This window comes from Arachis hypogaea, chromosome 19 (assembly GCF_003086295.3).
Source record: "Arachis hypogaea cultivar Tifrunner chromosome 19, arahy.Tifrunner.gnm2.J5K5, whole genome shotgun sequence".
In the NCBI taxonomy this organism is placed as follows: Eukaryota; Viridiplantae; Streptophyta; class Magnoliopsida; order Fabales; family Fabaceae; genus Arachis; species Arachis hypogaea.
In genome coordinates, this window is record NC_092054.1 from 99,636,815 (window position 1) to 99,652,888 (window position 16,074).

General features: G+C 37.0%; 1 protein-coding gene across 1 annotated transcript; it reads left to right on the forward strand.

Annotated features, from left to right (window-relative positions):
• The first annotated feature begins 14,542 nt into the window (after positions 1-14,542).
• On the forward strand, positions 14,543-15,693 carry LOC112779748 (early nodulin-like protein 8). The gene is made up of 2 exons (XM_025824086.3): positions 14,543-14,867; positions 14,971-15,693. Exons 1-2 carry the CDS (start codon positions 14,669-14,671, stop codon positions 15,372-15,374), a joined length of 603 nt encoding a protein of 200 aa, XP_025679871.1. The 5' UTR covers positions 14,543-14,668; the 3' UTR covers positions 15,375-15,693.
• The last annotated feature ends 381 nt before the right edge of the window (positions 15,694-16,074 follow it).

The window sequence follows — 16,074 nt, forward strand, 5'->3', positions numbered from 1 at the left end:
TGTTTGTGATGGAGACTGGATGTAGGCTGCACTGCACTTAGCAGCTGAACCAGGATATATCTGGGTGTAATCTTTCCTCTCTCCAACTCCATTTCTGTTTTATACTGCACAGGAGCAAAAATCAAAATGTCTCGTGGCAAGTGACGAGCAAAAACAAAAAGTCTCGTGTCCAGAGATGAGCTAAAATAGAAAAGTCTTCTCTGAGTTCAGCAAGTGTTAGCAACATAAAAAGGGGGCTAAGATTCAACCCCCCCTTCTCTTAGCCACTGAAACCATCAATTGGTATCAGAGCATGGTCTCAAAGAGATCAAGCTTTGTAGCTTGGAGTAAAGATCCTCATGGCAGAAAACAGTGGCGCAAATGTGGTGTCCTATAATCTAGCTGAAGGTCAATCAAGCAACAGACCTCCTCTTTTCAATGGGAAAAACTATACCTATTGGAAGGAGAGGATGAAGATATTCGTACAAGCAGTGGATTACAGACTTTGGAAGATTATTCTCGAAGGGCCTCAATTTCCAACTATCACAAGTGCAGAAGGAGTTATTTCTCTCAAACCAGAAGCAAGATGGACCGAGGAAGATAGGAAGAAGGTGGAGTTAAATGCCAAGGCAATAAATCTGCTCAATTGTGCTATCAGCTTCGAGGAGTACCGACGGGTATCAAGATGCACAACGGCAAAGGAAATCTGGGACAAATTGCAAATCACCCATGAAGGAACCACCATTGTCAAGAAGACTCGGACAGATATGCTAAATAGAGAATATGAAATGTTTGCAATGAAGGAAGGAGAGTCCATTGATGAACTATTTGAACGGTTCAATGCTATCATTGTTGGCTTAGATGCTCTGGGAATTACACATTCTGATTCTGTGCTAGTGAGAAGAGTGTTGAGATGTCTCACAAAAGAGTGGGAAACTAAAGCTTTAATTATTTCTGAGAGCAGTAGCTTAGACTCCATGACTCTTGATGATTTGAGAGGAAATCTTCTTGCTTTTGAAAATACCTATTTGAAAAAAGATACAAAAAAGAAAGGAATTGCATTTTCTTCTGTGACTAACCCTCTGGATGATGAATCCAGTGATAACTCTTCTGAAAATGAGTTTTTTTATTTGCAAAAAAATTCAGGAAAATGGCTAAGCTCAAAGGCAAAGGCAGCAGCACAAGGAGAGTAAAGAAAGACCTTAGCAAGGTAACTTGCTATAATTGCAAGGAAATGGGGCATTTCAAATCTGATTGTCCCAAGCTGAAGAAGGAGGAAAAACCAAAAAGAGGAAAGAAGAAAGGACTGATGGCCACATGGGAAGACCTGGAGAATGACTCTGATGATGATGATGAAGAAACCGAGACCAAGTCACAAACATGTCTCATGGCAGACCACATAGATCAGGTAGTCTTTCATAACCCTAACACTGAAGATCTCCATCTTATGATAGACCACCTTTCTGAAAAAATAAGATGTTTTCTGCTGGAAAATCAAGAACTTGAACAGCAAATTACCATTCTTGAGGCCGAAAACAGTTTTCTAAAAGAAAAAGTGAGAGAGGCTGAAACTGCTTGTGATCTTGTTGAAGAAAATAAGCAGTTAAGAGCCCAAGTTAGGAGCTGTGAAAGTAACCATTGTGTTCTTGCATATGTGAACTGTTTTAAGCAAAATGAAGAGTTGCTTAAAGAGGTTAAAAGACTTAAGGAAGACTTGGCCAAGTTTACACAAAGTTCTGAAAGTTTAAATCACATCTTGGCTAGTCAAAAACCTCTTTATGATAAGGCTGGGTTGGGATTTTATAAATCTGAAAATTCACATTTTGAAAATATTGCTTCATCTTCTAATGACACAAGATTTCAAGATCCCACCTACTTTAACAAAAATGCAACTCCAAGGTTTTGTAGACTATGCAATCGGAATGGACACTTTCCCATTCAATGCTTTTTCGGTGAAAGAATGGTTGGTGACAAGGTTTATAAAATTGTTTTTGATTACAATGGCTTAGGACATAGAAGATGGTTTAACGTAAAAGGATCCAAAAAGATTTGGATACCTAAGGTTACTTAAGCATTGTTTTGTAGGTGTGCCTAGCATCCAAAAGGAAGGAAAATGTGTGGTATATGGACAGCGGATGCTCTAGGCATATGACCGGAAAGGCAACCTTCTTCATAAAGCTTGATGACTATGATGGAGGACTTGTCACTTTCGGTGATGATGCAAAAGGAAAAATTGTGGCTGTTGGAAAAGTTGGTAAAAACTTTTCTTCTTGTATAAATGCTGTTCTCCTTGTACATGGCTTGAAACATAACTTGCTTAGTGTTAGTCAACTTTGTGATTTGGGTTTTGAAGTTATCTTTAAGAAATTTGTTTGTTTAGTTGTGTGTGAAAAAACTGGGAATGTTCTTCTTGAAGCTAAAAGATGTAACAATGTGTATGGATTAACTCTTGAGGATTTAAACGAACAAAATGTAACATGCTTCACATCTTTTGAATCTGAAAAATGGCTTTGGCATAGAAAGTTGGGACATGCTAGCATGTATCAAATTTCTAAGCTAGTCAAAAGAAATTTGGTTAGAGGAATCCCAAACATCAAGTTTGAAAAGGATCTTACTTGTGACGCTTGTCAATTAGGCAAACAAGTAAAATCCTCTTTTAAATCAAAAGATGGAATCTCAACCAAAAGGCCATTGGAAATGTTACATATTGATCTTTTTGGTCCTACTAGAACTCAAAGTTTAGGAGGTAAACATTATGGTCTTGTGGTGGTAGATGATTACTTTAGATTTGGTTGGGTACTTTTCCTTACTCATAAGAATGATGCCTTTCATGCCTTTTCCACCCTTTGTAAGAAAATTCAAAATGAAAAGGATTTGAAAATTGCCCATTTGAGAAGTGATCATGGAAGAGAATTTGAAAATCAAGATTTTGAAAAATTCTGTGATGACTTAGGGATTTCTCATAACTTTTCGTGCCCTAGAACCCCCCAACAAAATGGGGTGGTTGAAAGAAGGAATAGAAGCCTTCAAGAAATGACTAGGGCTATGTTATGTGAGAGTGAAATTCCTAAATTCTTATGGGCTGAGGCTGTGAACACAGCATGTTATATTTTGAATAGAACAATCATTAGAAAAGGGTTAAAGAAAACGCCTTATGAGCTATGGAAAGGAACCCCTTCAAATCTTAAGTACTTTCATGTTTTTGGATGCAAATGTTTTGTGCTTAACAATAAGGAAAATCTTGGAAAATTTGATCCAAAATCATATAAAGGAATGTTTGTTGGATATTCCACCACAAGCAAGGCCTATAGAGTTTATCTCAAGGAACATAGGACAATAGAGGAATCCATACATGTTACTTTTTGTGATTCTAACTTAATTCCCAGTATTGTGAAAGATATTGATTCAGATGGTGAAAAGGATGGAACAAGCAAAGAAAATCCCAAATCTGTCCAGAATGAAGAATCTGTCAGCTCGATTCTGTCTCGTCAGATTGAAGGAGAAACTTCCATTTTATCTCCTGAGCAGACACGAGAAAATGAAACAGCAAGACCACCAGAAGCTCATCAAAGTTCAACACCTGGCCGAAAACCTAGAGAATGGAAGTCTATGAGGGGTTATCCTCATGACTTCATCATTGGTGATCCCTCTCATGGTGTAACAACAAGATCCTCCACCAAAAGGCAAACCGAACCTAGCAACTTTGCTCTCTTGTCACAAATGGAGCCCAACAATGTCAAACAAGCTCTTGAAGATCCATCATGGGTCAAGGCCATGCAAGAGGAACTAGCTCAATTTGACAAGAATAAGGTTTGGACATTAGTACCTTATTCGGATGGTATGAAGGTAACGGGTACTAAGTGGGTCTTTAAAAATAAACTTGGTGAGGATGGACAAGTTGTTCGTAACAAGGCTAGATTAGTGGCCCAAGGTTACGATCAAGAAGAGGGTATAGATTTTGATGAGTCTTTTGCTCCGGTAGCTAGAATGGAAGCAATTCGGTTGCTTCTTGCCTATGCCGCCCATAAAGGTTTCAAAATGTTTCAAATGGATGTTAAGTGTACTTTCCTTAATGGCTTTATTGATAGAGAAGTGTATGTGGCACAACCCCCCGGTTTTGAACATAAAGAGTTTCCAAATCATGTTTTTAAATTGTCTAAGGCTCTTTATGGGCTTAGACAAGCTCCAAGAGCTTGGTATGAAAGGCTTAGTGCCTTCTTGTTGGAAAATGAATTTCAAAGGGGTACCACCGACACTACTTTATTCATTAAAGCATCTAATGATGATATACTTCTTGTTCAAGTTTATGTTGATGACATTGTATTTGGTTCGGCCAATATTTCCTTGTGTGAAGAGTTTGAAAAACTCATGACTAGTGAGTTTGAAATGAGCTTAATGGGAGAGCTTACTTTCTTTCTTGGCCTCCAAATTAAACAAACTCCTAGTGGTACTTTTATTTACCAAGGAAAATATGCAAAAGAACTTATTAAAAAGTTTGGCCTAGAAAATTCCAAAGCAATGGGCACTCCAATGCATCCTAATACAAAACTTGAAAAAGATGATGATGGCCAAGATGTGGATGAAACAAGGTATAGAGGAATGATAGGTTCACTCATGTACCTTACCTCCTCTAGACCGGATACTGTTCAAAGTGTGGGTGTATGTTCAAGATTTCAATCTCACCCAAAAGAATCCCATCTTACGGCTGTTAAACGCATCATTAGATACATTAAGGGAACTTGTGATTATGGCTTGTGGTATCCTAAATCTGATGAATTTTGTGCAGTAGGGTTTTGTGATGCAGATTATGCGGGAGATAGAGTGGATAGAAGAAGCACGTCCGGCATGTGTTGCTTCCTTGGAAGCTCACTCAACATGTGGTCAAGCAAGAAACAAGCCACAGTGGCTTTATCCACCGCTGAAGCAGAATATATTTCCGCATCTACATGTTGCACTCAATTAATTTGGTTAAAAACACAATTGGAAGATTACAAATTAGAAATCAATAGTATACCCCTATTTTGTGATAATATGAGTGCAATAAATATTTCAAAAAATCCTGTTTTGCACTCAAGAACCAAGCATATTGAGATAAAGTATCATTTTATTAGGGAACATGTGCAAAAGGGTACTATTGATATTCAATTTGTAAAATCAGAAGACCAAATTGCTGATATTTTTACAAAACCCCTCTGTGAAGACAGATTCTGTACCTTGAGAAAAAGCTTGGGAATGTTTGATTTAAGTTTCATTGAAAATTTGTGAATATTTGACTCTGCTCAGTTTTTGCTCGTAGGTTTGGACGAGAAACAATAAATGGCAGAATGGAAGAGCTGTGGTCAAGGGGGAGGCAACGCAGAATTCGAATTTTATGGGCCCCACCAAAAATTCCTTGACCCCACCATGACAGTTTTGTTAGTTTCATTTCTTTTGAAAAATTAAATCAACAAAATCTCTTGGTTGTCTCATCAAATCTTGTTGGAAGAAACATGTTGTCAAATCAAATCTTTCCCTCCAACTAATCCCTTGATTTAGGGAAACCTCTTTTCAGTTTTTGAAACCCCCATGGATAATAACCGCTCTATTAGTGGGTAATAACTTCTCTCATTCTCTCTCCAATTAAGCATTTAATGCTTCTCTAACCTCCCATCACTCACCTCACTATTCGGCCACCTTTTCATCTCCAACTTCCATCTCCGTTGATCTCTTTCATTATGAAAAAGAAAACAGCCCCAAGGAAGAGTGAGAGAATTCGCCAATCTCAAAAACCTTCTACAACCCAATCACATACCCACATTCACATTCATTCCACCTCCTCCTCTTCTCTTTCACCCCCTCCAAGCGGATCGAGACTATGAGGCGCAAAGTTATCGCTCAAAAATCTTTTGGAAGAAGGAAGAGCGAGAAGGCGAAGGAGCCCAGCATTGAAGAGGAAGTAGAGGAGTCTCATACCTCACCTTCTCCATCATCGCCGAAAAGAACCTCTCAACATGCATCCGGAAAGAGTTCCAAAAAGACGAAGGGTTTCGAGTTCCATGAGACCAGAGAACCCGCAAACCTTGGGTCAATGGAGTTCAAGAACAAGTTTCACAAACAACACTCACATTTCGATCCTTCCAGGTTCTCTACGTGTGCTGCTTTTGAATTCCACAATGAAGTCCTAGAGAAATGGCATTTGTGTCTCTCTTATCTAGTGAATCTAAAATCTCTGGCATCCAAAGGACTCGATTTACAGCCCATGTTTGAAGGTCTTAAATGGTCACCTCTGCTTCATATTCATAAAATGGTGTACCCAGGGCTGGTTAGGCAGTTCTATGCAAATCTAAGGTTTATTGATGGCAGCCTTCACTCTTATGTGAAACGGGTTCAAATCATATTGGATTCTGAAACAATCTCTTCTGCCCTTGAATACATTGATGAAGGACCAAATGCTTATATGAGTGATAAATGGGACTCACATGTAGGAGTTACATACAAGCAAGTGATTCATCAAATCTGTGAAAATCTGTCTGGCCTAGATGGAACTGTTCCAACTCATAAGGCTTTGGGTCCAACTAACTCTCTGCTGCACCGCATCATAACTCACATTCTCACTCCTCAAAGTGGTTCTCACAATAGGGTAACTGTATCTGATTGTCTCATAATATTTGCTTTAGTTACTTCAACTCCTATTTCATTTAGCTATATTATGATTCGTCACATGTGGGAGTCTGTGAAAAGTACAAAAAAGGCCAATCTACCTTATGGAATGTTTCTTACATGCATTTTTGAGTACTTTAAGGTAGATTTAACCAATGAGGATGTAGAGAACCGTGTTTCCATGATCAGAGCAGGCGGAGCTGCAAAAAGAGGAAAGAAATCTGATGATGACTTTGAAGGCCGCCCAGAATCCTCAAAGACGACTATTTCCCTCAGAGAAATTCTCACAGAATTCACCAATATGTCCGATCTCATGGTTCAATTTCACAAGTCTGCCCGCAAACTTGCTTATGAGAATGAATTGGCATGGAAGAAATGTCAAGAGAGGGCCAGTCTAATGTTAGAAAGTCTTGAAAAAGAAGTTGGCAGTGATGGCGCCGAGAAGGAACCTTACTTTAATCTTTTCGATGATTAACTCTCTGGTTACTATTTGATATTGGCACAATTTGACTCAATTAGCTCTTTTGTTTTTTGTTAGGGTTGCAGTTGACAATAGCTACCTAGGTGATACTTTGATGACACCATTTGGTTATGCTTTGGACTGTTCTATGGCATATTCTGTTTTCTATAACAATGTTTTGTGCAGGTGCCCCAATGATGACAAAAGGGGGAGGAATTTAAGGTTCCAAAATTGAAATTGGAACGAAACAGGGGTTGCTGAGAAACAGGGGAACAGGGGATGAAATTTTCAAAATTGAAAATTCATGATCACCCTTGTTCAAAGAATGCATGTTGTTATTGCATTCACTATGGTTGTTGCTTGAACTGCATTTGGTTTATAATGATGTTTGATTTATTGATGCCTGGCTGTTGATTCATCATTGATAAACTTGTTGTTTGGAAAACTTATTTTTGGCAGTTCCTTTAAATTGTGTAATACATTAAAACTGCCTTGTTTTGATCATGTGTACTTCAAATACTTTTCCATCATGATGTTTTGCTCTGATATCTTTAACAGGAAAGGATTTGAAAAACATTTTGATATTTTTTGCATGAAATTGTTTGAGCAGTAAATCAGTTTATGATATCAAATGAGTTTTGATTATCAATTAAAACTGCTCATAAATCAAGCATTTAGCATCATAAAACATGCTAAATAACATTGTTACTTGAAGCTTGATTTAAAATGTTACAGGTTAGTGCTTCCCATGGTAAAATAAACATACATCAAGGGGGAGCAATGTGACATTTAGAAAGGGGGAGAAATTCAAATCAAAGGGAGTATTCTTTACTCAATCTCTAAATTTTTTTCCATTTCAATTTTAATAATGTTTGTCATCAAGGGGGAGATTGATGAGTTTGGAAAACTCTTAATTAATATTTATGATGACTAAACATTATTAAAAATAATTAACTGCAAAAATTAATAATCTGATTTGATTAAATAATTTTTGTTGCAGGTTTTAATATTGGGCCGAAAAATGAGTTTCTGGCTTAAGCCCAAAAAAAAAAAAACCAGCCTTGTTGCATGATTGTATACTAAGTGGCTGAAATTTTATATTGTTGGGCCAAGCTTAATGTTGCTTACAACCAAGCTCATGGTTAATTTTTGATGAGAGCCTCTTATGCTTGATCCGAAATAATTTTCATCAAGAAAGCAAATGTTAACCAAATGGGCCAGAATTTAAATAGTATCACTAAGCCCAATTTGTTATGCATGCATGGTCCAAAAAGAAAAATGGAATTGAGGCACAAAGATGAAAACCCAACTCATTGAACTTTGGTTGCATGCTTCCAACGGACTTCACATTAACTTATTATGGAACTCAAATTTTATAAAGAAAAGTTAATGCAGTCCTTGGGAATATGAAAGAGAAAAAGTCAAGTGATATGATGAAAATTAATGGTAGCTTACACGCTACTTCACAAGCTTGGAGAAATGCACCTAATTATTTTATCTATCATAACTCTCATAGCTTTGCTTTTCTCTTTCTTCTTTCTCTCTATTTGCTTCTCTTCTTTCTTCGGTCCTTATCCAGGAAATAATGGAAGAAATGTTCTTCAACCAACAGAAGGAAGAAGCTGCATGCATCAAGACCATCAAGCTAATGATGGCAAGAAAACATACTAAAATAAAAATGAGCTGTGGCTAAGATACTTACCAAATGTGGTCAGATTTGGTGAGGTTATCTTGAGCTTTCCATGCTCAAAAAGGAAGAAGAAGATCTCGGCCAGCAAGGGAGATTCTTGAAGTATGGCTTGTCTTTGATTCTGCTCAACCACCACAGGGAGTAGCTAGAGTGGCGAAGTGATGGTTGAAGACAGAGATTGAAGCAGATGAAGTCATCATCATCATGAAGCATCAAGGGCCAGAATTCTATCTTGGAAAGCAAGCCAAGGATGGAGAGCTCGGATTGATGAAGGGTGATGATCAAGAAAGGACTAGAGGTAATTGCATGTTGGTTAATGCATGGTTATCTCTTCTCTCTCTATGTGGCTGAACCGGTTTGTTGAAGGAGGAAGAAGTTGGTTCAGTTTTGGCTTCAATAAGTGGAGGCTCCCCTCTTCTATATTAAGGGTGGACAGCCACTGTTTGAAGCAAGGAGAAAATTTGAGAGTGCAAGGCACAGAGTTCTCAGAGCTACCTGAGCTAACAGTTTTCTCTTCTCCTTCAATGTATTCAGTTTTGTAATTTTCTGTTTAATTTTGTCATGTCTTGAGTCTCATGGTAAAAGGCAAACAGTGAGGTTTGTAATGAAAAAGCCATAGAGCGAAAAAGGCAGAGAGTGCAAAATTAAAAGAAAAAGCCATAGATGTCTTAGAGTTCCTTTGTTCATCTATGTTGTGTTTCATGATTCTGTGGGAATTCCCTTGTAAGTTGGGTTAGCACTTTACAAGTTGTAATCAGATTGATTATAGTGAAATTCCATCATGTTTGTGATGGAGACCGGATGTAGGCTGCACTGCACTTAGCAGTTGAACCAGGATATATCTGGGTGTAATCTTTCCTCTCTCCAACTCCATTTCTGTTTTATACTGCATAGGAGCAAAAATCAAAATGTCTCGTGGCAAGTGACGAGCAAAAACAAAAAGTCTCGTGTCCAGAGACGAGCTAAAATAGAAAAGTCTCCTCTGAGTTCAGCAAGTGTTAGCAACATAAAAAGGGGGCTAAGATTCACCCCCCCTTCTCTTAGCCACTGAAACCATCAACCATCATTTTTAATCAAGCCATATTCAAGTGAGAAAGTGAAGCTTAGGGATAAGAATTTTACCCACTTGAATGTTGTATTGGATGGTGACTTAGGAAGGGGTGGTCCCAATGATCTTGCAAGCTCCACTCCCTTGTGCTCTTTCTTGACTATCTCTACCTCTTGGCAAGCTTCTTCAACTTCAACCTCTTCCTCTTGGTGGCTTGCTTCCAAATTCAATTTCTTCTTCATTGCTCACCAAAGGCATGAGAGGTGAGGTATCTTCTTCTTCAATCTCCATGTCAAGCCCAATTGGAGAGGATTCAATTGTACATAAGAATTCTTCAATGATTGAATCCATCTCTTGGTCAACCTCTTCAAAGGCTTCAACCACTTCTTTCGGCTCAAATATCTTAACTTCCTCCTCTTGTTGCACTCCTTGCTTCAACTCCTCTTCTTCACCTTGAAGCTCTAAACTCACTCCCTCAGTAGGCTCCTTAATTGCTTCTCCACATTCGTCAATGGGAGTGCCTTGGTTGCTTAAGCTTAGTCGTGAGGAGACCATGTTGCTAACGGCTTCCGCTAGGATAGCCATCTTGGCTCCTAGCTCTTTAAACTCCTTTTCCGTCCCCTCTTGTTGCCTTAGGATATGAGACTCATGGTCCCTTAGTTCTTGCATGAGGGCTTCATCAGGGGGCGGTGGTAGAAGAGAGGGTTCATTGTTTGAGGGAAAGGTTTCATAATTGGAAGGTGGTTCATCTTGGTAAGGTATGGAGATGGTGCATATTAAGGTGGTTCTTGAGAGTAATTGTGTTGGAATGGTGGTGGTTCCATGTATGGTTCATATGACTCATAAGGTGGTTAGTATGGTAGATAAGGATTAGGGTCATATGGGGGTGTTTGGTGGTATGGGGCTTGTGAGTAAGGTGGTTCAAAACCATGTTGAGGGGGTGGTTCATAGGCATGTGGTGGTGGTTGTTGACAATCACAATAAGGGTCACCACATCCATTAGATTGATATGCATTAGGATGAGAGTTATACCCATAAGAAACTGGAGGGGGTTGTTGCCAATAAGGTTGATCAATCCTTTGAGGTTCCTCCCATCTTTGATTGTTCCATCCTTGATGCACATCCTCATCATTGTAGCTCTCATTTTCTACAACATAATTTGAACTAAACTCATAGCCAAAGTGATGAGAATTCATAATAGCAAATGAAAATAAAAACAAAACTAATAAGAACTAATAAAAGCTAACTCCTAAAACAAGCAAAAACTAGCAAAGAAGCATATTAACATATATATAATAGCCAATAACATAACACCATTACAACTCCCCGGCAACGGCACCATTTTGATGAACGAACTCTTGTTGATATAGAATTTCCTCAATTGAATGAATTCTCGTTGTAAAGTATAGTTTCTAAACCAAACAATAGTCCTTTTATACAAAAATTTAAGTTGTCACATGTACAAACCCCAAATAAGAATTAACTGGAATATTTGGACTCCGGGTCGTCTCACAAGGAATTACAATGAAGTGATCAATTATTGGCTATGAAGATGCAAGGGGGGTTTTGATTGATAAGAGGGCGAGAAATTTAATGTGCAAGAAAAGTAAAGAGAGCAATTAAAGGAAGCAATTAATAAAGAGAGACATTCATGGCAAGGTTTGAGATCATAAGCTTCTTTCCTAGTCATACAATGATTAATTCATCTTATTTAGTCAACTCCAACAAATAGGGAGAAAGTCAAACAAGATTAATCAATCATACCACAATAATAACAAGAATTTATCTTATTACGTCATCTCCAACATTGGAAGAAGGTATCATATTATCTTCCATGAAAGAAATTCTAATAAGACTAGCTAATCTCAATCCAAAAGTCCTAATCAACTTACTAATTAAATTAGCAAAAGATTAGCGTCAATGGAAACAATATTAGCTAACAACTCTAGATCACCAACATGAGTTGGATTTTTATGACTCAAGATTGCCCAATTACTCTTTCCAAGCCAAGAATGCTCAAAATCTACTCTAACATCCAACCAAGCATTTTATCAAACACTTGGAAGGCATAAAAGGAAAGCATAATAAAAGTGCAAAAATAATAAATCTACCAGCTACCAATTGCAAGAAATCAATAATAACAATCAAAATCAACATCAAAGAGCATGGAAACATAAAATTGCATTGAAAGAAAATGAAAATCCAACAATTGTTCATAAACATAAAAGAGACAAAATAAAGGAAATGACAAGTAAAACTAGAAGAGTAGAGATGTAATAACAAGAAATTAAAAGGAAGAACTAAATCAAGACAAGAATTATAACTTGGATCCAAGAAGAATTAACTAAAACTACCCTAAAATCTAGAGAGAGGGGAGAGCCTCTCTCTCTAGAATTCTAACCCTAAAACATCATGAAAAACTAAACTATGACTACTTGGTTCATTCTCCCTTCAATCCTTGGGTTCAATAGCATCAGAAATGGGTTGGATTTGGCCCAAAATGAGCTGCAAAATCGCTGGGGGCGATTTCTCTTTAGTGGACCCACGAGCTCCATCGGCGCGCGCGCGTACATGGCGCGTGCGCGCCCCTATGCGTCAGGCAACATATAGCAAGTCTTATATCATTTCGAAGCCCCGGATGTTAGCTTTCCAACGCAACTGAAACCGCCTCATTTGGACCTCTGTAGCTCAAGTTATGGTCGTTTGAGTGCGAAGAGGTCGGGCTTGACAGCTTTACGGTTCCTTCATTTCTTCATGAGTTCTCCCACTTTGCATGCTTTTCTCCTCACTTCTTCCATCCAATACTTGCCTTATGAACCTGAAATCACTCAACAAACATATCAAGTCATCGAACGGAATTAAAGTGAATTAAAATCACCAATTTTAGGGCCTAAAAAGCATGTTTTCACATTTAAGCACAAATCAAGGGAGAATTGCAAAACCATGCTATTTCATTGAATAAATGTGAGAAAAGTTGATAAAATCCCCCAAAATAAGCACAAGATAAACCACAAATTTGGGGTTTATCAATAGAGTTGTGTAGAAATTTGATAAACAATGAGTCTTTTCTACTAACTCTTTTGTGCAGGTTTTGTAGGCGGAAATAACTCTGGAGGATATAACAAGCTACAACTTTACGAGGACAATTTGGAAAGGGCTAGTGCTGCCAAGAGTTGAACTGTTTGTTTGGTTTGTATTGACTGGAAAGGTCAACACAAAGGAGAGGTTGAGTCGGTTTGGGGTTATCAACCAGGAAGATGTTGTTTGCATGTTATGTAACAAAGGTGTTGAAAATAGTCACCATTTATTTCTTGGTTATGACTTTTCTTGGCAAATTTGGTGTGCTTGACTATCATTTGTTAGTATGCAAGATGTTGAAGGAGCATTTCCTAAATTGGATTGAGATATTCATTAATAAGGAGGTGCGTAAGAAATATGGTATGTTTCTGTGCGATTATTTGAAATATCTTGCTAAAATGGAATACAAGGATTTTCCAACATAAAGGAAAATGAGTTGACGAGATTTTTCATTTGTACTTTACAAACTACAAGGAGTGACTAGGTGTAGAATCTTTTTGTTGTTGATGGCAATGTTGGAGATGACAAAAAATAAAGTTTAGCGTTCTTTGTTCTTTGTGTTGCCTAATTTTCTTTTTTTCTATATAATTTTTATGTTGATCCTGTTTGTTGTCTTCATACGCTCTACTTATTGTATTGAGCTAGTTTCTTTCAAAACAGAATTATTCTCCAATCTAACCAATCAAAGATTTATTTGCAAAAAAATTGAATTTTATTTAAAAAATATTATTTACTAATAAATTATTACATAAATAAAATAACATTTTTTAACCATTAATACTTATTTGACAAGAAAAATTAATCACTCGACCAAAGATTAATTACCTATTTATTATTATTATTATTATTATTATTATTATTATAAACTAGTTGTCCAGTTGTATCAATATTTACAATATTACCCTCTAATCTCAATCAAAAGTTTAAGTTCCCTCTTCCAGCAAAGATCAGTACCGACGTCTTGTCAACCTCACTCAAAGGCTCATTTTAACCTCACGTCCTTATTCATCCTTACACTTCTCACTTTTCACTATTCACAAATTATATGGACATTATACAATTATCATTGGATATATTAGGTTCAATTTCATCATTTCAACGCATAGATCTAGTAGTAATCATAAGTTCAATAATATAAATTTTTGTTATGTAACCACTGATGAGTTGAAAAAACTTTGTTGCAAAAGAAATGTTGGGTTTTCTATAGTCAACACTAAAATTTTGTTCATGACCATAATAATAATAATACAGGAAAAAATTGTTATGTTTATATGATATAGTAATTGTCCTTACTTAGTGAGAGAAAATTATGTTGGTGTTTGATAAACATTGAAAGTGATATAAATTTTTAATTGACAACATAGATTTATTTTAATAAGAATCACATTCAACACTTAATCTTAAATTTTACTTAAAAAAGTTTGATTATTAACTGTACTCTACATATCTAAAATAACATTTTTATGATGAGATTACTATGAACTGGAATCCATAATAAGTTAAGAGGCATATAATTCTTAATTCCAATAGTGGCATAGCATCAACCAAACAGTACATAGAAGAAGAGGGGCAGTCCTGTAAATCACCAATGGAGTGGACCCTCTCTAAATTCTGACATCATTATCAATCTCCCAATCACCAAGGACAACAATAAGAAGTGCTCCCTTGAATGGTCCTAAGCTCCTAAATCTCAGAAAAAAGGAGATCGAGGCAAAGCCAAAGGGAGAGAGAAAGAGAAAGAGACTCTCTTTGAGTTTGAACTTTGAAGCCAATTATGACGGCCAATCACCATTTTAGCCATAACTGGTTATTGTTGTGTCTCTTGCTCATATCCTTCCAAATCCAAACTTCTGTTCATTGCTTCCAATACAAGGTTGGAGATCTAGATTCTTGGGGCATTCCCACTTCATCAAATCCACAACTATACACCAAATGGTCCAAAAATAATGATATCAAGATTGGTGACTCCCTTTGTAAGTTCAATACACATTTTCATTTTCATTTTCATTTTTCATTCATACCAATAAAATTAGTCACTTTACTTTTATACTGACAAAAGGGTACATTTTTTTTCAGTGTTTTTATACCCACCAAGTCAAGATTCATTGGTTCAAGTAACACTGGAAAACTACAAGAGGTGCAACATTAAGAACCCTATATTGTACATGAACAATGGCAATTCATTGTTCAACATCACATCAAAAGGTGAATACTTCTTCACCAGTGGAGAGCCAGGGCACTGTCAGAAGAATCAGAAGATTCATATAACTGTTGGTGTTAATGCTTCTTCAGATGTTGATGCTCCATCACCATATGGATCAGCAACTTCTTCTGCACCTTCTTATCAACCTGTTTTTGGCAGCATTCCACAGCCTCCTTCTCAATCCATGGTAGCCTCAGATTCATCTCACATTGCTTCAAATTCTCAAGCTCTTATCATTGGATTTGTGATGTGTTTGCTCTTCTCTGCCTTAATGTAAGGCCCATATAGAAACAGAACAAATATCTCTTGTGCTTTTTTACTTTCTGTCTCGAGATACTTATCAAACAAAGTTAAGAAGTTGAGGAGTTTCTAGAGTCGGAAATATTTCATTGGTGATACTGTTCTTCTGTTTCCTTTGATTCTTTATCGCAGATCTATGTAATTCTTTTGAAAAATTTTCCTGGCCATGGTTTTGGATCATGGACTTTGGCTATATGATGTAATTGAATATTTGAATTCTTTCAGCTAGTGATATGCTGTGATGTAATACCTGTTATTGGAGATTTAATTTAATTAATGATATATTCACTTCTTCATATATGTTATGGGGGGATTTAGCACAAATGTGGTCCCTAACAGCCATAATTTGGTCTCCTTTAGTTAGATTCTTAAAGCTAATCGCAATTGACCCGTTAATTTCGCTGAACTGAAGAACTAAAGTTTGCATTAGGAAGGGCAAATAAAAAAACAGGTTCAGAGTGAATTATTGCAATTCTTTCCAAAAACTTTTTGGTTTCCATATTATATCCTAACTTAGGATAGAAGTGGGCCGGAATATCCAACGGAAATTTGTAGCTGAGCTCGTTTTAATTTTCGTTCGGTTTGGTGCTTCTCGTTTTATTAAGAACCTGTTTGGAAACAGTACAAGCTACTTGTTTTTGTGACTTTTGAATTATTAAAAGTCACTATACGTGTAT

What these genes read in the sequence shown, in the direction of transcription:
- LOC112779748 (XM_025824086.3), top strand. Translation starts at nt 14,669, where the DNA reads ATGACGGCCAATCACCATTTTAGCCATAACTGGTTATTGTTGTGTCTC. An exon ending in CAAGATTGGTGACTCCCTTT is followed by an intron (nt 14,868 to 14,970) that starts GTAAGTTCAATA and finishes ATTTTTTTTCAG; the next exon opens with TGTTTTTATACCCACCAAGT.